We start from the raw sequence: 24,309 nt of genomic DNA on the forward strand, positions 1-24,309 counted from the left end.
TCTTCAACTATGGTTATGCATGAAACAATCCTCCTTCATGGTGTCCTTGTTTATTCCTGATCCCAAATCATCCGGGAAGGAGCTGAACCAGTTGTGTAGTTTTGGGGTACATACTAAAGTCACAATGTCATGTACATTCTACAATATTAATGTAATGTTGTTATGGACAATAAACGGATTTCCATCTAGTAGTTTATTAGGTTGGGGCGGAAAAAGTTATAAACTTGTCTGACTTGCAATGAAGATACTCTTTATACCGTGTAACAAATAAAGTCGTATAGGTTGGTCATAACTGATTCCTAGATGCAAAGCATCCATGGAGAAGAAGTTTAGACAATAATAGTCAACCTGAGACAAGAGACCCTCTAAGACAAGATAGTGATGCATAAATACTAGCACAAGTTAATCGTCTATTTCCTTGTCAACCTTGTAAAGTGGGAGGTAAGAGAGGCCGGGAGGATTTTGAGTTGAATTGGTTTGAACAAAGTATATCGAACTTAAAAAGTTTGTTTCTAAAACACAAGATTTGAAACAAAAGCGTTTAAAATTTGAACATAAACTAGTTTTATTCCCACCAAAGGATATACTAGCAATGTTTGGAAACAAAACAACAACCATAGAGGGGGTAAAAGATTAAGAAGCTTTCTAGTGCTTTGAGTCCTCAATGGTAGACTTGAATGCTGATGAAGATGGAAAAGAATTTCTCTATGTGTATCCACCAAAAAATATGCATGGATCTGTTATGGCATGCATTTATCCTTGTTACTAGCAACAATGGATACATAACAAAGACAACCAAAATATCTTAACATTGAAAAGTTTGGTGTCTGTTTGGACAATGCTTCTTAAGGAAATTGATGTTTAATACTTCTTAGGAATACGATTGATGAGATATGTAACTATTAAAACACATTCTCCCTAACAAGATTTGCCTAATCCAGATTGAAAAAATAATGCTCTTGATACTTCAAGGATATGTTTAGGCTTCCTTTTAACAACCCAAATTGTTGGGGAGTATGAGGACATGATTTTAGAAGAAAAATTCCTTGATTTTGAAAGAAATGAACTCCTTTATTACTTGTTCCAAGTTCAAAAGCATTATTTGTGCGAATAGCCTTGAGAGTTATATTGAATTGGTTTTGAATACACTTCACAAAAGCTTGTATAAGAATAAAAGCATCACTCTTATTCTTAAATAAATGCACCCAAGTACATCTTGTATGATCATCCACAAGAGTTAAAAAGTATCTAAAACCATTGTGAGTAAGGAATTTTATGGACCCCAAACATTAGCATTCACTAGATCAAATGGATTGGATGATATGATTTCACTATTTGTAAATGACAATTTGTGTTGTCTTCATTCATAACAGATAATACACGAATCATAATTAGTACCAATACAATACTTAGTTACTAAAGATATAATTTCATCTTATAAAGGGGAAGATTTCGTAGTCTTTTATGCCACATATTAGAAACATAATTTTTAGTACACGATTGAAAAAATATTAAGAGAATAATCTACTAAATAAGTATTCTTCAAGATCTTGTAATCTTGAATGTAAAGATTTTTCACTCATTTTTAAAATAATGAATCTACTCCTCGATAAAGGGGTTTGCATGGAACAAAACTCATCGGTAACAATTACCTAAAACTTAAGTTATGAAGTAATTTGGCAATAAAGATACGATTGTGTTTGAATCCAGTAACATATAGGAACTGATGTAATATGATAGTGTTATGATTGGGAACACTTCCGCTTTCTAAGACATGTATGGATTGAGCATTAGGCAATCCAATCAGAGGAGGTCTTGTAAAATCCATTAATGAAGAAAGCATTGAATTAATGGAACATATATGATCTGTTGTTGCCCCGGAATATATAATCCATCATGTCGATTCTTGACTAGAATCATCAATAACATTGAAAATGTAAGATACATGTTCACCAGAAGAGTCAATGTCATTACATGCAGTCTCCATAATACCATAAGTGATTACATAATCAAAACTTGCATATCCGTTGTTGTTGTTGTTGTTGTATTTCAATAATTGCATCAGTTGCGTGTATTATTCATGGGTTATAGATTAACTGTTATAAAAACATTGTGAAATGTGGATTGAACCTTCTTTGGCTTGGTGGACTTGAAATATGTAGGGTTCCAATCAGTCTATAGCATTGAGAGTTAACATGCTCTGATTTCTTGCATTGAGAACACTAGATGTTTTTCTTGGATGTGTTGTTAACATTCATTCCCATTTCTTCAACAACAACCTTAGGATTAGTTGAGATTTCATGTTTTTTTTTTCTTCATGGATAAGAAGAGAATGAATTGTGTCAATGCTAACAAATGGAGTCATCATCAATATTTCTTCCCTTATTGCTTTATGCAAATTATTAAGTCCCATAAGCGAAGAAATCAATCTGTTCTTCTAGTAATTTCTTAATTTTAGATGCAGATCCACGTGAACAATTTGGAATTTCATGTATCATCTTGAGTTTGTACCACATTCTTTTTATTTTTGTGAAATACTAAGAGAAATTATATGATTTGATTCCTACCAAACTTCCTATTTTGTTTGTAAGAAAAGAACACTCTCATGTATTTTACTGTTTGCTTAGATAATGAATTTAGCAGCCAACTAATAACCATTGAATCCACTTTGTTCCAATAATGAACCATTTCAGATTTGTTATTTGGTTTCTCTACCGATCTGTCAACGAATCCAAATTTGTTTTTTGCTAAAAGTGTGATAATCATAGATCTTTTCCACATAGAGAAGCCAGTTCCATCAAATTAAAAAACCTTTGATACAAGAACTGTGCTAAGATTATCAAAAGGTCCTAAGATCAGACTTAAGAGCATTATAAATTTTGATAGATCCAGAAGAACTGTTAGATGAAGCAGGTCGAGTAGCCATTTTAGATTGAATAGATTGAAGAACAATAATTGTTCTATGAATGAAAAATATATGTAAAGATGATCGAATCAACTGTTGTTGCTCTAATACCATGTAGTATAGGGGTGTTGATCAGGTAATTTTTTCGGGTTTCGGGTAATTCGAGTCGGGTGATTCGGGTTTTTCATGTTAGAAAAAATACCCGTTACCCTACCCAAACTAAATTCGGGTAATTCGGGTTTGGGTAATCCGGTTATCAGGTCGGGTTTGGGTAATTCAGGTATTACCCGAAATATATAATTTTTTTTTTGAATTTCAACTGAAAATAAATTTAATGAAATAAATATGTCGTGCTTTATTAATCTTGTTTATATAAACAAATGAGACATAAACGAACTTACTCAAGCTTTGAATATTGAGATTTTTTAGTCAATAATACCTGAGATATCAAGTAATTTTTTAACAACTTAATCTAATCTAAGAATATGTTTAAAAAACAAATACTTAAAGATCTGAATTTAAAAGTTTAAAATGTTTAAGATAATTGTAGCCATAAGTTTTGCTATGTTTTGAAGTTTCGTCAAGATAATGTGTTTGTTAGTGGCAATAAAACTATAATCTAGAAAACAGTTAAGTGTTAAAGAAAATGATGATATATAAACAATTACTTTTAATATTGTTAGTGTCATATTATCATAATAAATAGATTCATGTTTTACAATAATGATAGTTAGTTTAAGCGTGATCAAATACATGCTATATAGTACAAGCTCTACAAAAAAAAAAAAAAAGAATTTTTAAAATAATTCGGGTATACCCGAAACCCAAAAAATGTACCCTTTACCCAACCCGAAAAAAATCGGGTTACCTGATTACCCGAAAAAATTTATCCGATACCCGAAAATTCGGGTGTGTAATTCGGGTATCGGGTATTTTCGACAGAGCTAATGTAGAAGACTATAGATTTGGTAAAGATTTTTTCATTATTACTTAGAATGAAGAGTTATATATAATACTAGTTTATAACCCGTGGAAACCACGGTTATAAAATTAATCAAACTTTTATAGTAAAAACTCAAAATTATTAATAAGTTATTTTAAATAAATTATTAATTTAAAAGATATTTTTTATTAGTTATGTGAAATTATAATCATTGATTTAAATAAATATATAAAATTAATTTTTAATATATATTAGATATTTTTTATTTGTGAATTAATGAAAACAATAATTTAAAATTTAAAATTTAAAATAGAATCACATTAATGAGGAGGTCTAATAAATTTAAAATGGAAAACTAATAGATTGACAAGTGGCAACACCTTAATTAAAATGTCTAATATGGTGACGCATGACAAAAGAGTTACTCTTATATATATATATATATATATATATATATATATATATATATATATATATATATATATATATATATATATATATATATATATATATATATATATATATAGAGAGAGAGAGAGAGAGAGAGAGAGAGAGAGAGAGAGAGAGAATGGATTTACCTAACATCCAACTAACTTAAATAACTATGATTAAGCGAACATTAAACAGACTAACTTAAGTTAATTAACAAACTAACTGAATATGGAAAGATACACCAATAAACTAGCGATCACTAATTACTATATTGAAATTTTTCATTATTATATGGTTTTTGCTACGACATATCAATGTTAAAAGATTTTTTTTATATTACAAACTAACCAACCTACTCACAAATAATCATTTATGTCTTCACCGAGATTTGAACAATGACTTCTCATATGAATGATAATCCATAAAATATTTTCGTTTGATTTTTGATACATTATGCAAGTATCAATTTTTATAAAAATATTTAATGATTTCCAATGACCATAGAGATCTCTAAAAACAGTTATATTTTTAAAATTATTATTTACTATTAGATATGAATTTTTGTCTTTTAAATGAATTAATTATTTGTTGTCGCAAAAAAGCTTTTTGCGATGGGGCATTTGCCAGGAGACTATTACCACAGCAGTCGTAAATGATACTTAAGGCTGTGTTTGATATACGTCTGACCGAGTTGGGTCAGACGTTTTTGGCTGACTCGGTCAGCAAAAGTTGTTTGTTAAGCAGATTTTGGATGTCTGATTCGGTAATCCAGATCTGAGCGGAAAAGATAAGGGAAGTCGTCTGAGTGAGAAAGAGAGAGCCGTTCCCAAAAATGTCGTTGTCCTCCATTACAATTTCCAGCGCATCCTTGCTGATTTCATTCACCTGTAACAAGCAAAAATTACAAGTTTGTGTTCTGCCTTCTTGAACGAGCGTAGAGCGGAATCAGAGGATGATGGCCATAAGAAGGAGACGCGCATGAACTGTAACAGAGGTGTTCTGCCTTCTCCGGCTGCTTCGTCTTCCAGAGTTATATTTGGGGGTTGGGTGGTTGCACGATGACTAATTAAGAAGAGACGGAGGATGAGTGAAGTTGAGGGTGACGACCAAGATAAATTAGGGTGAGACTAGAATGTGAGAATTAATATCCAACAACTCTTTTTATGTGGGTTGGGCTTTTAGCTCGTAAGAGTCATTTTTATGAATTTTATATTGAACATTAGATAATACAATATAAATCAACTTTCCATAATACAAATACTTAACCACTTTTTTATTATATAACATAAATTTCAAGATTATATATTAAAGTTTAATCATACAATATATATATATATATATATATATATATATATATATATATATATATATATATATATATATATATATATATATATATATATATATATATAAATTAACATTCGTAAAATACAAATAGTTAACCATTTTTTATTTGGATTATCAAATGATTTGTGTGTAATTTAAATTCTGTATAAAAATTTGTATGTTTTTATAACTCTTTATCAACTTTATCCATCCTTGTATAAAGTAATATAAAGTAGCAGGGTAAAATAGTCATTTTTCATCAGTCAGCACATTCAGTCAGATGTACAATCAAACAGCATGGTTTCTTACTCAGTCAGAACTTCTTACCCAGATAGATATTTCCCAATCAGTACTTTTTCAGTCAGCAATTATCAAATGGGACCTTACTTTTACACACAACTTTTGTCCACTCTAAAAGCACTATTCTTTTCTTGTGTTCACATTTTAATCACAGTTTTATATGCTTTTTTGGAATCGTAAATAAGCTTGGGCCTTTATCATTATACTTCTAATCAACTTTTTTATATTACTAATTAAGGATCATGCTTTATCAGAATGTCGCTTTCATCGAACGAGCGTAGAGCGGAATCAGAGGATGATGGCCATAAGAAGGAGACGCGCATGAACTGTAACAGAGGTGTTCTGCCTTCTCCGGCTGCTTCGTCTTCCAGAGTTATATTTGGGGGTTGGGTGGTTGCACGATGACTAATTAAGAAGAGACGGAGGATCAGTGAGGTTGAGGGTGACGGCCAAGATAAATTAGGGTGAGACTAGAATGTGAGAATTAATATCCAACAACTCTTTTTATGTGGGTTGGGCTTTTAGATCGTAAGAGTCATTTTTATGAATTTTATATTGAACATTAGATAATACAATATAAATCAACTTTCCATAATACAAATACTTAACCACTTTTTTATTATATAACCTAAATTTCAAGATTATATATTAAAGTTTAATCATACAATATATATATATATATATATATATATATATATATATATATATATATATATATATATATATATATATATATATATATAAATTAACATTCGTAAAATACAAATAGTTAACCATTTTTTATTTGGATTATCAAATGATTTGTGTGTAATTTAAATTCTGTATAAAAATTTGTATGTTTTTATAACTCTTTATCAACTTTATCCATCCTTGTATAAAGTAATATAAAGTAGCAGGGTAAAATAGTCATTTTTCATCAGTCAGCACATTCAGTCAGATGTACAATCAAACAGTATGGTTTCTTACTTAGTCAGAACTTCTTACCCAGATAGATATTTCCCAATCAGTACTTTTTCAGTCAGCAATTATCAAACGGGACCTTACTTTTACACACAACTTTTGTCCACTCTAAAAGCACTATTCTTTTCTTGTGTTCACATTTTAATCACATTTTTATATGCTTTTTTGGAATCGTAAATAAGCTTGGGCCTTTATCATTATACTTCTAATCAACTTTTTTATATTACTAATTAAGGATCATGCTTTATCAGAATGTCGCTTTCATCGAACGAGCATAGAGCGGAATCAGAGGATGATGGCCATAAGAAGGAGACGCGCATGAACTATAACAGAGGTGTTCTGCCTTCTCCGGCTGCTTCGTCTTCCAGAGTTATATTTGGGGGTTGGGTGGTTGCACGATGACTAATTAAGAAGAGACGGAGGATCAGTGAGGTTGAGGGTGACGGCCAAGATAAATTAGGGTGAGACTAGAATGTGAGAATTAATATCCAACAACTCTTTTTATGTGGGTTGGGCTTTTAGATCGTAAGAGTCATTTTTATGAATTTTATATTGAACATTAGATAATACAATATAAATCAACTTTCCATAATACAAATACTTAACCACTTTTTTATTATATAACCTAAATTTCAAGATTATATATTAAAGTTTAATTATATATTAAAGTTTAATCATACAATATATATATATATATATATATATATATATATATATATATATATATATATATATATATATATATATATATAAATTAACATTCGTAAAATACAAATAGTTAACCATTTTTTATTTGGATTATCAAATGATTTGTGTGTAATTTAAATTCTGTATAAAAATTTGTATGTTTTTATAACTCTTTATCAACTTTATCCATCCTTGTATAAAGTAATATAAAGTAGCAGGGTAAAATAGTCATTTTTCATCAGTCAGCACATTCAGTCAGATGTACAATCAAACAGCATGGTTTCTTACTCAGTCAGAACTTCTTACCCAGATAGATATTTCCCAATCAGTATTTTTTCAGTCAGCAATTATCAAACGGGACCTTACTTTTACACACAACTTTTGTCCACTCTAAAAGCACTATTCTTTTCTTGTGTTCACATTTTAATCACAGTTTTATATGCTTTTTTGGAATCGTAAATAAGCTTGGGCCTTTATCATTATACTTCTAATCAACTTTTTTATACTACTAATTAAGGATCATGCTTTATCAGAATGTTGCTTTCATCTAATACATATAGTTATGTACATTATACGTTAAAGATATAGAACGACGATAATGAACTCCATTCTAAAGGACATATGTATATCATCTCAAAAGCTGTGGTGAATGGTGATACACACTTTAGTGTAAGGATGAGAATAATTATTCGAGAAATCAAACATAATAAACGAACTCGTGGTATTTGCTCATTTAATGTTATCTCAAACGGAAACCAATTACAACGACAATACAAACGGACTAGACATCAATTTATTTAGGTGAAGGTAAAAAGTAAAAGAAAACACTGTGAAAACAATTTCTTCTTTTATCATGAGCACACACTAACCACAGTATGACTTATTGAAGCAAAACATGTTGATCCCATATGAATTAGTAAGCTTCAGGATGAGCAATGGCATAGGCTTCAAATCCCTTAAAGCTCTTTTTCAATCCTTCTTTCATAAGGTCAATATTATCTTCAGATACCTTATTGTCCCCTTTGCAGTTAAACACCACTGTGTGCTTGTATACGGATCCACCATCACTAGAAGGTAAAAACTTTATATGATGATGAGCAGAATCTACTATGCCCATTAAGACATCACCTTCAAAGATGGTATAGCTGTAGCTAAAGTTGTTTATGTCAACGACATCAACCTTGTGCTTTGAGCTTGTGAATGGAATACCTGTGATAAGTTTCAAGTTAAAATCATTTGGTAGAAAATTATTGACATGAAGTTATAAAAATCTAAGCAAAAAAATCCAAAAGTTATTTATTAATTTGATGGTGCAATTACTTACCATCACCGTATGTAATGCTCTTGATGGTTCCAGCACCGCCATCACCTTGGATGGTGCTGACGGATTTGTAAGTTTCTGGTTCAACCTTAGGTGCAATTGTGTCGAAGTCGTTATAGACTTTGAAAAGTTTGGGAGCAGGAAGTGAAGAAGTGACTTCTAGCTCTACAGTTACCACAGCCATTATGAATTATATGCTGAAAAAAGAATATGTAAGAAGATGATGAGTTTAGTTGTAATGAAATATGAGTGAAGATGTTGGTATTTATAGTGTTGTTGGGTTGGAAAAAGAACAGTTAAAGTGATTGATAAGGTGAATAGTCAACAAAATACAAACATATTTCCGCATCTCATTATTGACTCATTGCACATGAACGAATTTCTGTTGCAGACAACTACAAAATATAATAATAATAATAATAATAATAATAATAATAATAATATGTATGTATGTATGTACGTATTATTCAAGGTATATCTGAAAACACATTTACTATCTTATTGGGCCTAATTTAGATATTATTCATTTTTATTGAAAACCCCACTTTAATTTGCTTTCATGGCAATTGTAACTGTGATATATTTTTTTGGGTTTCGCTATTAGTGCTTGTTTGATCATAGTTGTTCAACCAAAAATGACCTTTAGCCCGTAAGGAATGACTTTTTCATTTGAGAGGTCATAAATTTAAATCTCGTTTGAGACATACGTGGTGATACTTAGGAATATATTCATTTGCGGTTTCAGAAAAAGCTTGATCAGTCAACAATCAAATGTATGTTTTATGGCCCCAAAAAAATGTTTTCAGTTCTTCCACTGTAAGTTCAAGTCAAAATCAGTTTATGTTTAAAATTAAATCTGTTATGCAAATTGTTATTTCTTTATTTATTTTTTGTCATTTTTCATTTGTCATTTCGCATCATATATTGACAAAAACATAAATCTCATTGAAATAGCTCCTATATTATTTATATGGTTAATGTTGTTTTTATGGAAACTAACTAACCCAACATTCCATTTTAGTTACTTGTGAATCTTTGAAATAACTTTTAAGTTGGTGAATTGAAAATCTCACACATGTGGCTTTAAATTCCAACTACAGATTTATTTATTTATTTTATTATTATTATTATTATTATTATTATTATTATTATTATTATTATTATTATTATTATTATTAATTACAGAAAGAGAAACTTTATTAAAAAGGGCCAACAAAAGCTAGAATTACAAGTTCAAACATTGGCAATTAAACAAATTATGCCAATTTAATTAAGGAAAAATTACAAATCTGTCCATTTTTCTTCATTATTTTCATAAATTAGCCAAAAATTTAGAATTTTTCACTTTTAAGTTTTAATCTATGATACCATAGATGAGACAAACAAGCTTGCGATCTCATCAAGCCACCTACAATATCTTATTGTGTATATAAAAAAGGTTAGATATTTGCCATTTTCTCTAGACACAAAAGAGGAGATGACATAAGGTCTTTTGCGATTTCCTCTCTACTCATGTGCGATTCAAAGTATTTTTTTTCTAGGATGATATTTGTGATTGTACCACTACAAGAAACACGAGCATTAGCGGCGACAAGCATCGCCACTAAAAGCTAGGTGTGTCGTTGCTGAAGCTTTTTGCGGTGACGTGTCGCCGCTAAAAGGTCGTCGTTATCACCTCACTACAAATGCTCCATATGTCGCCATTGTTACTTTTTTTTTTTCATTTTTCCATTATAGCATTGTACTTTCTAAAAATTACCAAACTACAAAGTACAAATATATCAAATTATAACCATACCACATCGTACACAATATTGCATATACATTATAACATTGTACTTTTTTATTCATTTTTTCATTATAGCATTGTACTATACTAAACTAACAATTACCAACGTATCATTATACCATTCTACTTTACAAATTAAGGTAATGAAGATTATAGCATCCTATTTTTTTCCATTATAGCATTGTACTTTTCAAATACACTTAAACTAACAATTACCTGTGATTGTTGTGGTGGTTGTGTCGGTGGTTGCTCCCGATCGTACATAGACACAACCGTAGAAGTTTTACGCCCGATGCCTTTGATATGGCCTCGTCAAACACCCAATATTCATCAAAACAATTTTGTATATCCTTTGGTGTTAGACCGTTGGATTAAAAAAAACTTGATTTTGTTTACTGATCTTAAGGAGTAAAGCATTTTGTATTTTCAAAAAATGATAAACATCATAAAAATTAGATTACTAAATACCCCTTGACGATATAAACACTTATGAATATACAAATTACCCACTTACATATTGTTGCTCGACTGAAGGACTACTAAATACCCCTTAACGATCGGTATTAGCCTAAGGAAATGCTATGATTCAAGTGATATCCTATTTAACATTAAAAATTAGATTAGTTATAATTTAAATAAACAGTTAAATATATCATAACTTACCTCTTTGAAACATGCATTGCTATACAAGCATGATCTCCCTATGTTTACAACTTGTTGTGCACAAACTCCTTTGTTTGATGTCGAACGCTTTAAAAATTTGGGCGTTTTAAATTGTTCAATTGTTTGCGCCCAATTTTCACATGACATGCCCCGGGGGGGGGGGGGGGGTTGGCTAATGCCCTTCGAATATCTATAAGCCCCCCGACATTCTAAAAATAAGTATGCACTATACTTTTCCGGTCTCTGTAAATTTTTGTAAAGTCGCATCAATGCTCCACAACAACTAAACACGCTCGAAATCCAAGTTAAACTTATCAAAATCAAACTTATTCTACAAATACAAAAAATTTAGTTGACTAAATACCAATCACAACTAGACTTAAAATATTATCCAAGTTACCTTTAGATGCATGACTGTGACATTCCTTACTGTGGGGAAACATTTTCCCAACCAGATATGCTCAAATGGATGTTCATCTACATATACCTCCCAATCTAATGGGTAAACCAATTACCACACTTCCTGACAAGGAATATGTGAGCTCCTTGTCGAAATCGAAATCCATGGACTTTCCCTTATTTGTCCGTATCATCTTTGATAGTTGGATGTTTTTTATTCTTCTTTTTTTAGGAAGCTCAACTGAAAAATATAAATAAAAATATTAGTCACGATAGCTTATAAAAAAGAATAAAAATAGCTAATAAATATATCATAATAAGACTTACAATCCAATTCGTGTTGTCCACGACCAAAGCCTACTGGAGATGGTCGATCCCCGGCTCCATCACCTCCATGTTCTAGGCCTATAACATCTGTCATCATGTAGAATAGTATCGCCCAACTAAACCCCATATATATCCAGAAAAATTACAATACGTACGATATAGAAATGCAATATGAATAAAAATTAGCTTGTAAAATTATAAGATGTACAATATAGACAAACAATATGAATAGAAGTTAGACTTCAAATAAAGTTTCTATTACCAAAAAACATATGATTTGTTTTAATCAGAATGTACCTCGTATACTTTAATGTCTTCTTTACCAATATCATAATCATCATCATCATCATCATAATCAATCTCATCCTCGGAAACATTATCGATTCTACCCATTGGCTAAGGTACTTCAGTCTCGTCCTCATCATCATAATCAAAATTGTTTTGAGCTACATCAACATTGTTTTGAAAGTATTATGAAAAGTTGATAAAAAGTCTAGCATCGGATGAAGAATTGTTTTGAACTACGTCAACATTTATTGCCTCCACATTGTAGACATTTTAGGCAGATTCACTGTAAGCATTTTGGACACAAGCATTATCTGATGGTAGATCCCAAATACTTCAATGATAAACATGCTCAAAGACACAATGAGCATTGTTGTTTTGGTTTCTTTGAGAAGGCTTACGAATGTAGAACAGTTTTTTGGATTGTGAAGCATATATGAGTTGATCATCTTGGTTTGCTTCTTCTTCTATGTTGATACTAATGAAAATATTATTAGTAATAACTCTCGGGTTTCCTGTTAAATTTCAAACTCATCCTTAATGGATCATTAGCGTCTAAGAATAGACGAAGACCGATATAAATGACTTTATTTGTTAAAAAGTACAAGGGAGTATCTTCATTGCAAGTCAGGCATGCTCTATAACCTTGCGCACTCCAAACCGATAAACTACTACAAGCTGGAAAGTCATTTATTGTCCATAACAACATAGATTTCATCATGAAGAATGTGTTTATCACTACGTCTTTAATGTGTACGCTTGAGTGCACCAAAAACGTAAGCTCTTCCACTAACGACCTAACGGAAACATCTATGTCCTTTCTAGGTGCTTTGGAGTCAGGAATCAACAAGGCCAACATGAATGGTGAATCTTTCATACATATCCATCATGGCGGATTATATATGGTGAGTACGACCAGCCACGTGCTATATGGATTAAACATGTTACAAAATGGATTAAAGCCATCATCTGTCAGCCCTAGGCATACATTGCGAGGTTCACTCGAGCAATCAGGGTAATTTACCTCAAACTTTTGCCAAGATTCTCCATTAATGAGATGACGTATCACGCCATCTACTGATCTCACAATGCTATGTCATATTATATTTTTGGAAGTGTACCTTGAAAAATACAAACACCATAGTCTAGGGGTTGTTGAATGTACCATAACTCCTTATGAGCTACCTTCTTACCCTTGGTATTTTTATCAATTAATCGACTGTCTTTACAAGCGGGACAAATATGCAATGAATTGTGTTCCTTCTAGAAGAGAAAACAATCATTTTTGCGTATATGTATTGACTCGTATCCCAAACCTATGTTCTTTAGTTTCTTTTTGGCTAGATAATATGAATGGGGAACTTTGTTGTCTTGTGGAAATATTGAACGCAACAACTCAACGAGTAGATCAAATGAATTATCAGTCTATTTGTTGTTGACCTTGAGATGCATCGGCTTTGATAAAAAATCATGGTAAGAGAATGTACATCCTGGATATCACTTGGTTTCGACTACCTCTAGCACCTGTTCAAAATCATTATCGCCACCATTACCTCCTATATTCAAGGTTCCTTCGTCGAGGTTGGTATCATTTTCTCTCGACTCCCGCATAACATCGTCGATAACATCAGCCATCTCGTTACTTGGCGCCACGACATCTACAAATCTGAGGAATTAAAGGTTCACCGTGATATATCCATGTTTCATATGACCAACTGAAACCATATATATGGACATAACGTCATATTGATTTTGGATCCATGAAGTATAGATTATCACATTTCTCACACGGACATCTTGTTTCACCTTTTACTATCTAGGTGTGACTTCGATCTCTCGAAAAAAGAGTTGAGTCCTAGTTGGAACTCGGAAGATTGACGATGTGGATTAGTAGTCCAACTTTTATCAATAGACATGATGCAACGGAAACAAAGTTTAGTGTTTAGGGTTTACTCTACGTTAAACAAAGTTTATTGTTTAGAGTATTCGTAAAGTCGATGATTCAAAAAGTATCACCGACATAAGAACAAATAATTGGAAATGGATAGAGTATTCACAAAGGTAGGCTTCTAAACCCACTTTTTGAATACCATATATATATATATATATATATATATATATATATATATATATATATATATATATATACTTGGGAGCTAAGGGGACATGACAACCAAATCTTTCTTAAACTAACAATCATGTAATACATGTTCACATCCGTAATGAGATAAAGTATTCAAAAAGCAATCCTTCAACGGGGACAACCCAAAATAAATTTCTAAAACAATTTGGGATTTGTAGACTCATGATGATTACAAAGACGATACGCAAATGAGTAGAATTTAGAAAAAAAAAAATTATTTATATCGTGTTACTTTTGTATATTTTTGTTATTTATGGCATTTGATTTTGTTTTAAGTTTTCTATACTAGCATTGTACTTTGAATATTATAATATTTATTCTATTTAAGCATTGTACTTTTCAATATAATTTTTTATTTATAATATCATAGTTTTTCCTATTATAGCATTGTACTTTACAATATTTTTTATTATTTATGGCATTTGGTTTCGTTTTAAGTTTTCTATAATAACATTGTACTATATATATTATATTGTTTTTTTCTATCCGAGCATTATACTTTTGCATTTTTTTTATTTATAGTATCATATTTTATCCTATTATAGCATTGTACTTACCATGTTTTTGTTATTTATGGTATTTTTTTTGTTTTTTCATTATAGCATCCTACATTTTCGTTTTCATTTTTCCATTATAGCATTATACTTTCCAAATAAGCTCTTAAAAGTTAAGTGATGTTCCAATCAATACACACACACACATATATATATATATATATATATATATATATATATATATATATATATATATATATATATCAAGGTTATAAAAAACGTTCGACGTTAGCTAATCGGTAAAATGGGGTCAAGGGAATAATCGGCTAGGCGGAGATTTATCGGAGATCATTAATTGCTAATTTTTTGAATTTTAAAATATTAAATATGACTAATATCATATCAAAGTTCGTAAATACCACTAATATGATAACAAAATAGGTTAATATGATTAATACAACACTAATCGTGCCTCAAATAGTGTCCATTAAAATAAAACTTCTTCAAAATGTTAAAATTTCATCGTTTTATAATGTTTTAGGCATTATGTATGCAACGATTAATCGCTAGGCGCCCTCTAATCGGTCGAGTAGGGCCTATGGATTAGTCGGAGATTTATCGTGACCTAGTCGGGATTTTTACACCAGTGATATATATATATATATATATATATATATATATATATATATATATATATATATATATATATATATATATATATATATATATATATATATGCAATTACAAAAACTATTTTTTTGTTTTCATTTTTATCCTATTATTGCATTGAAAAGTACAATGTTATAATGAAAAAAAATAGTTTGTGTATTCGTATGCAATTTGGTAAGTACAATGCTATAATGGAAAAAATATAATATATATATATATATATATATATATATATATATATATATATATATATATATATATATATATATATATATATATATATGGTAAAGTAACAAAAAAAATTTCATTTTTTTCCTCATAGCATTGTACAGTCCAAATTGTATAAAAGTACACAAAAAAAATCATTTTTTCTCCATTATAGCATTGTACTTTTCAAATTCCCTAAATATTTCTATTTCATTTTTTCATTATAGCATTGTACTTTCCAAATTACATACAAATACACAAACTATTTTTTCCATTATAACATTATACTTTCCAAATTTCATACAAATACACAAACTATTTTTTTTTTTTCATTTTTTCCATTATAACATTGTACTTTCCAAATTGCATACAAATACACAAACTATTTTTTTTTTCATTTTTTTTTTCCATTATAACACATTGTACTTTACAAAGTAAGGCATGCTTATTTTTCCAAACTAGTATTCTACTTTCAAAATTTAGGGCATGCTCATTGTTTCTTTTATAACAAGCTATTTTTTGCTTCATGCTTTTATATTACAAATTAATGTCTATGCATACAAATACACATATACACATACAAATACATAAATACATAGATAATAAATATAGAAAAACAGACACACACACGTGTATATATATATATATATATATATATATATATATATATATATATATATATATATATATATATATATATATATATGATACACATACAACTATAGAAATACGCATATTTATTTAAATTAACGATTATAATTTTATATAACTAAAAACATCTGTTAATTAATAATTTATTTAAAATAACTGATTAATAATTTTAAGTTCTCACTATAAAAGTTTAATTAATTTTGTAACCGTGATTCTCACCGGATATAAACTAGTACATTTATATACTTACAATATACACATTCACATATATACATGCATTATCCAAAAATTAATGTCTTAAAAAAACATATATACATACATTATACGTATACATATAAAAATATACATTCCACATACTAAATTAAAACTAAAAAGGTGATGAAGAATCCGTGGAGGTGTAATTTGGTGGAGAAGATATGTGATGTTCCAAATTTCAAGATTTTCCGGTAGGAGCTCCAAATCACGACGTTAAAATAGGAAATTCCGGTAAAGAATCGTTGCAAATTTGAGTTTTTAGTGGCGAGAGGAGAAAAGTAAAAGAAAATCAAGAAAACCGACAAAAAATAAGAAGGAAGAAGATGAAAACGTCACCGGTGATGGGAGTCGCATGTCCGGCACAATCGAAGAAATAAAGAAGCGATTTAGCAGAGAATCAGTGGTTTAGGAGTGATTTGGAAATAAAGAATTGAAGAGGAAAAAAACGAGGGTATTATTTGCGCAGAGTATTAACATCGACACCATATTATTAATAGCGACGATGAGTTAATTGCGGCGACACATCCTTGGAAGGAATTTTTAACGTATTGGTGTCGCCGCTATTGATAATGTACACAACTAGGTCCAAGCCGTTAGATTTGGAACAAGATCGACGGATAGTGAAACTTTCATTCGGATCGGGATTGAAGAGCATTAACGACGCCTTTAGCGGCGACAACCACAGTTAACGGGAACAATAAACGCGAATGTTGGTTGTCACCGTTAATAGTGGTTGCTGCTCTAATAGTTGTTATTCTTGTAATATGTACAAATCACTGATACAATGTTTGTTCATTAAAGGGTTGTAGAATCGTTGATGGCTATGTCATCTGTGATTTGGAATATATTTTTTCATAATCAAAATAAAATAAATATAAATTACTACTATATTTCAAAATATATTACAAAATTCAAAAAAGAAATTACAACATTGTTAATAGGAAACCAGTCTTTTGCAATTATAATAAATTACTAAAACTCGAATATGAGAATGAGGTTGAATTTTTTTTAGAGTTTAAATATATAGAGCTAATAGGCCATGAAACCGCATGTCTTCATTCCGCAACCCATTCACTAAGATTGTAGGTGAGTCCAACTCATATTTAGTTTTGCTGGTTCAAATTGTAATCTTCTTAATTTTTGCATAATTTGGGGAAAATGATTAAGAAAAGCGGTTGTCATTTTCCTCTAATTAACTACCACCTTCACATATAATTTTAATCCAATTGAAATCCATTAGTTTCACCTTACTCATCAAATTGTGAATTTTTCCCGACGTTGATATTTCTATAATTGTTCCTATTTTTTTGTATTACACAAACTATGTCCATAAGCTCCGTAGAGATGCCATTTTTCAAGGAACCACAATGTTACTATCGAGCAGGAACATGGTTGTGATATATACAGCTGAAAAGTTGTGTAATACTTACAACACGCGACTCTTCATACTCACCACTTATAATCTTCAACTATGGTTATGCATGAAACAATCCTCCTTCATGTTGTTCTTGTTTATTCCTGATCCCAAATCATCCGGGAAGGAGCTGAAGCAGTTGTGCAGTTTTGGTGTGCATACTAAAGTCACAACGACATGTACATTCTACAATATTAAAGCAATGTTGTTATGGACAATAAATGGATTTCCAGCTAGTAGTCTATCAGGTTGGGGCGGAAAAAGTTATAAAGCTTGTCTGACTTGCAATGAAGATACTCTTTTATACCATGTAACAAATAAAGTCGTATATGTTGGTCATAATTGATTCCTAGATGCAAAACATCCATGGAGAAGAAGTTTGGACTATAATAGCCAACCTGAGACAAGAGACCCTCTAAGACAAGATAGTGATGCAGAAATACTAGCACAAGTAAATCGTCTATTTCCTCGTCAACCTTGTAAAGTGGGAGGTAAGAGAGGCCGAGAGGATTTCGAGTTGAATTGGTTTGAACAAAGTATATCGAACTTCAAAAGTTTGTTTCTAAAACACAAGATTTGAAACAAAAGCATTTAAAATTTTTACATAAACTAGTTTTATTCCCACCAAAGGATCTACTTGCAAAGTTTGGAAACAAAACAACAACCATAGAGGGGGTAAAAGATTAACAAGCTTTCTAGTGCTTTGAGTCCTCAATGGGAGACTTGAATGTTGATGAAGATGGAAAAAAATTTCTCTCTGTGTATCCACCAACAAATATGCATGGATCTGTTATGGCGTGCATTTATCCATGTTACTAGCAAAAGTGGATACATAACCAAGACAACCAGAACATCTTAACATTGACAAGTTTGGTGTCTGCTTGGACAATGCTTCTTAAGGAAAATTAATGTTTAATACTTTTTACGAATACGATTGATGAGATATGTAACTATTAAAACACATTCTCCCCAGCAAGATTTGCCTAATCCAGATTGAAAAAATAATGCTCTCGATACTTCATCAAACATCCCCCAGGATGAACCACTACTACGAACACAATTCCCTGATCAGAATCACACTGAGAGTCCAAGACTCCCTCCCTGCATCCCTTCCGAGCCTCTTGGCTATACACCCGCGGAATTCCTTCCGCGACCACAGCAGACATCCTAAACCTGATGAGCTTCTATTCCACTGCCGCAAACACGCTGCTCAATATCCATACTCGAATTACTCTAATCATAACTCTGCTCTGCCGCTTTCACTTCCGTGAACTTGCACTCCCTCTCGGAGTTACACTCCTCTTTCTTTCCTTACCAAGGAAAACCACTTGGCTGCCTTGACACTACCACTAGTGCCACGACGCTCGCCCAATGCTACACCACTTCCTTCATAGTGTAACCGTTATCCACCCAACATACATGCTCTGAATCTGCTCTCAAGGAATCTCGAGTCCATGCACCATCTCCACCAATCAAGATCAATACCCGGGGCCAGACCTTCTAATGCTATCACACTGCAACATACACAATCCATCTCTTCGAACCGCTTTATCAATACCTGCAGAGTCTTCAGCATGACTGGACTGCCTTCACAGGCCTTCAGCCAATCAGGACCGCCCTCCAGTGCCTTCAGTCTGGCTGGACCGTTCTCCGAGCCTGCGGCCTGACTGGTATGCCTACCGGCCTTCAGTCTATCCGGACCGCTCAGCTAACATCCATCATTCCGAGCTATCTCTCTGGGAGACCCTCCCATGCATATTGTTCTAGCCCTCAAGGGGTTCCGAACTCTATCTCCATCATACATACTCGATCCTGTCCCGAATCCCAGGCCATCCATAATCAAATGCCCTAGGTCTGTATCCCGCCCCACATGCCCGACACTTGCTCCTATCAGCCTATACTCTGGGCTGACAGAACACTGCTGAATCCTAACAGCTAAGCACCCTCAAATACTCATCGATCTCCCTGAGAATTCTCACTGATTAACAACCACCGGTCGCCATCACCTACCTCCTAGAACAACTCAGCACAAGGAAAACACTTACACGCGGACTGCTTCCCAGAAGCACAAACAACCTTAACGAGATCTCACATCAACACCGATTAACCTGCTCGAAAGAAACTCAATCTGCATCTAACCACTCCTCAAAAAGCAAATGCTACCCGACCTTCAAACCAATGCCAGGTTTCCACTAATAACCCTCGGGAATGATAACCAACAAAATCCCCAATACAATAACCCATAACCAAACTACAACCCTCAAAAACGATGAATACCGCATCGAAAACCACACAAAGATACCAGCACATAAACAATACACCACATTAATCACAAGATAATAAGAAATCAAGAAAGAAACATACCCGCAGCTGCATCCGGCACTGCTCTGACCTCCTCTGCCGCAAGCTGATAAGCACGACCCTAAGCCCTTGGGGGCTCCGCTCCATCCTGACCTCCACCTGATCCTCAAAGTGGCCGGTGCTGGAGCCTGCACCGGTCCTGCAGCAAGCTGTGGACAGTTGACCCTCAAATGTCCAATCTGATGACAATGATAACAAATCCTCAATTCCCGAACCGGCGCTGACTGCCGACAATCCCTCGCATAGTGCCCCTCCTTTCCGCACTTGCGGCATGCACCACCGGACCTACAAACTCCGGTGTGACCCCTCCCACACTTCCCACAAGTGTGGCTGCTTAGATCCCCCACTCTAACATCAACGGTCTTGGACCGTTTCGGCATCGGCTGCGACTGCACCGGAGCCTGCCTCAGCTCATGCAACTGCAACTCAATCTCTAACTCACGCCGCCTGACGGCCTCCTGCAACTCCAACAAAGTCTCGCACCTCTGCGCAGACACAAACTGTCTGATGTCCCTCTTGAGCATGCTCAGATATCGAGACATCTGAGCCTGCTCCGAAGCGAACTCTGGGCAGAACATCGCCCTCTCAGTGAACATCCTGGTGATCTCAGTCGCCGACTCCGAATCCTGCTTCAACTTAAGGAACTCCTGAGCCAATCTCTCCCTCTCAACTTGCAGAACATAACGAGTGCTGAACATTTCTCTGAACTGATCCCATGAAACCGCAGCCCTCTGCGCATCCGAATATGACCCCGTTGTCAATCTCCACCAATCCTTCGCCCCGAGCCTCAACAGGTTCAGAGCACACCTCACCCTCTGATCAGCAGGGCATGAACACGTGAAGAAACACCCCTCCACATCTGATAACCATCTCATAGCGACGATCGGGTCCTGAACTCCATCGAAGGTGGGAGGCTTCGTATTATCGAAGTCCCGATACTGAAAGCCCCGACCAGCTCCTCCCCCTGTCGCTGCTACAGCCGCAGTAGCCGCCGCGGCAGCCGTCTCTGTGAGAGCCACATAGCGCTCATCAAAATACTCAACTATGGCGGTCTTGATCGACCCAAACAGCTCCGGCAACTCAGCCCGGAACAACCCAGCAATCTCATCACGCAGGATCTCACGAATCCTCGCATCCAACTCGCACGTGCTCATCTGAACGATAACCTCGGGCGGTACCGATCCGCCCGGAACTCTCTCTCCTGCTCCCGATCCCGATCCTGATCCGGAGCCACTTTCATCATGCCACGGAATCTCCATACTGAAAAACACCACACAAAATCTCAGACTCTTCCCACGACCCTAGGATCCAACTCTCTCAACCCAACCCTAGAGATCATGGTTTCCCTGATACGCGTATGGGTCCTGTGCTTTCAGTAGTATGGGCCCATACTACCTTCCACACCTACCCATATTTGTATGAAGTACTACCAAAACATCCTAGAGAAACATGCATAACAACGCTCAACCCTCACCACTAGAGGAACACTGAAAAATCTCCCATAAGGAACCCTAGGCTACGGGCATCACAAATCATGCAACATTATCATGAAATCTTGAAGATCCCTAGCCTAACACTAGCATGTTGTTCTATCAAGGCTCAAAAACAAATATCATGCATGGTATTTTGGGGTTACTTACTGGCTCCGGCTGATCGTACCTCCGCGTCCTCCCTTACTCATTTTGAAAACCATTTTAAATACTCTTTTGAAAACTCTCCTCGATTTGAGACTGGAGTCACAAGAATGTTCCTCCAATTCACTCAAACCAAGGCTCTGGTACCAACTTGTAACGACCGAAAAAATCAACCAATTTTAAATTTTTCAAAAACAGCTCGATTCCATTAAATCTTTACAAAAAGGTTTTTCAATACAAAACATTTAACGTATTCCCAGAATCACATTACTACAAAATCATGAGGAGTGGTACGATCATGCCTTCGCCTTGCCACGGTCTCCTGAAGAACCTGAAAAACATAAAACCACAACTGTAAGCCCGAAAGCTTAGTGAGATATCCCCAAAATACCAACCAAATATACCATACACGCATAACATGCCACAACATATCTGATCACAGAACGGTTATGCACTTCGGGTCTGCTGTGTGACTGGTCTGCCGCACCGGCCTACAGTTCACCTGGTCCACCCTCTGAGTCTACAATATGACTGGTTCGCCCACACTGGGCCTTTAGTCTGCCTGGTCCACTCTCCGAGCCACGGCACGTCTGGTCCGCCCTCTTGGGGCCTACAGCCTATCCGGACTGCTCGCTGGGCCTTTGGGTTAACCGGTCCGCCCTGGGTATCTTGGCCTACAGCACAAAGCAGGACCCGCCTCAACCCAACTCCAGTCCAAACAACCATGTGCACATAAACATACAATCATATAGCAATTCATAGTCAACAAGCCGATCAAACAGATCACATAACATATCATCATCCTAACAAGGATACCGACCTAACCGGTCACTAGCATAGCATCACTCTACATCTCAGAATACCGATCTCAATCAGGTCTCTAACATATACCATCCTAGCTACCAGGATGCACACAATATCAAGGCAATAACATAACAACAATACCCGGATCTCAATCCGATAAGGGCCGGCCTTGGTGCCTAAGACCTTGTTGATATAGTGAGGATAACTCACCTCGAAACTACCGGCTGAAAGGATAAGATCCCGCTGCTCCAAGCTCCGACACGAACTCCTCCACTGAACACCAACACACTCAACTCAATAAATAACCTTAATTACCAAAATACCCCTGAAAGACAACTGGTCAACCTTTAGACAAGGTCAAAGTCAACCCCTGACTGACTCTACTTGCCGAGTCAACCCGATGACTCGCCGAGTCCCCATACTCAAAACTTCCCTCAATCCGCGATCTAACTCGCCGAGTCACCCCGAGACTCGTCGAGTCCAACAACTCTGAGTCCACTCGCCCACAACTCACCGAGTCATCCCTTGACTCGCTGATTCTCGACTCAACTAGAAAATATTGGGACTCTTCGACAAGACTCGCCGAGTCCAAGAACAGACTCGCCGAGTCTAAGGCTATCTTCAACCTACTCGCCGAGTTGTTCATACAACTCGCCGAGTTCCAAGCCATCTTCATCCAACTCGCTGACTTGTTCTTCCAACTCGTCGAGTTCCAGCTCATCTTCAAGCAACTCGTCGAGTCCACCCATGTGACTCGCCAAGTACCACCGGTCTGAATCCATACAGAAGCATTCCAGGCCATGCAATTGATCCAAAACATAGATCTAGCCTTCTACAACCCATCCATCACGTAAAGTGGCAAACTTTACGTGAATCCAAAGAGATCTATGCATTTTTCACATTAGGGCTAAGGTTTGGGACATGATGGCTCCATCAATCACTTACAAACAGAGACTTTCATGCATTCCAACCCTTCTCCAATCCAGATCTGAGGTAGCAACCTCAGATCTAACCTCTAAACTCCAAAACATACCAAGATAAGCTCCCCACAAACCCCAAAATGATGAATCCATAAGAGTAACAGCCCAAGGACGAGATATTACCTCAAAAGAACGCCCCAACTGCAATGGAACTCGAATCCAAGCAAAGCCCCTTGCTCCAAGCCTCTTCTTCTTCAAGATTTCCTCAACAATTGCTTCTCCAAGCTTTCAAATGCAACTTGATCCACTCACATACGAAGGTTAGGGTTTCTGGATTTGAGGATGAGTAAAGAGGCTGGGGAAATGGATGTTATGTTATTTATATAGGGCTTAACCCCGAGAATTAGGGTTTTCTCCTCT

At 34.4% G+C, this 24,309-nt stretch overlaps 1 protein-coding gene across 1 annotated transcript; it reads right to left on the reverse strand.

The window, feature by feature from the left end:
• Positions 1 to 8,257: 8,257 nt before the first annotated feature.
• LOC111914072 (root allergen protein) lies at positions 8,258 to 9,118 on the reverse strand. The gene is made up of 2 exons (XM_023909814.2): positions 8,878 to 9,118; positions 8,258 to 8,762 (listed from the first exon to the last, which is right to left on the reverse strand). Exons 1-2 carry the CDS (start codon positions 9,056 to 9,058, stop codon positions 8,467 to 8,469), a joined length of 477 nt encoding a protein of 158 aa, XP_023765582.1. The 5' UTR covers positions 9,059 to 9,118; the 3' UTR covers positions 8,258 to 8,466.
• Between the last annotated feature and the right edge of the window lie 15,191 nt (positions 9,119 to 24,309).

Source organism: Lactuca sativa, chromosome 6 (genome assembly GCF_002870075.4).
Source record: "Lactuca sativa cultivar Salinas chromosome 6, Lsat_Salinas_v11, whole genome shotgun sequence".
In the NCBI taxonomy this organism is placed as follows: domain Eukaryota; kingdom Viridiplantae; phylum Streptophyta; class Magnoliopsida; order Asterales; family Asteraceae; genus Lactuca; species Lactuca sativa.

What these genes read in the sequence shown, in the direction of transcription:
- LOC111914072 (XM_023909814.2), bottom strand. Translation starts at nt 9,058, where the DNA reads ATGGCTGTGGTAACTGTAGAGCTAGAAGTCACTTCTTCACTTCCTGCT. An exon ending in GAGCATTACATACGGTGATG is followed by an intron (nt 8,763 to 8,877) that starts GTAAGTAATTGC and finishes AACTTATCACAG; the next exon opens with GTATTCCATTCACAAGCTCA.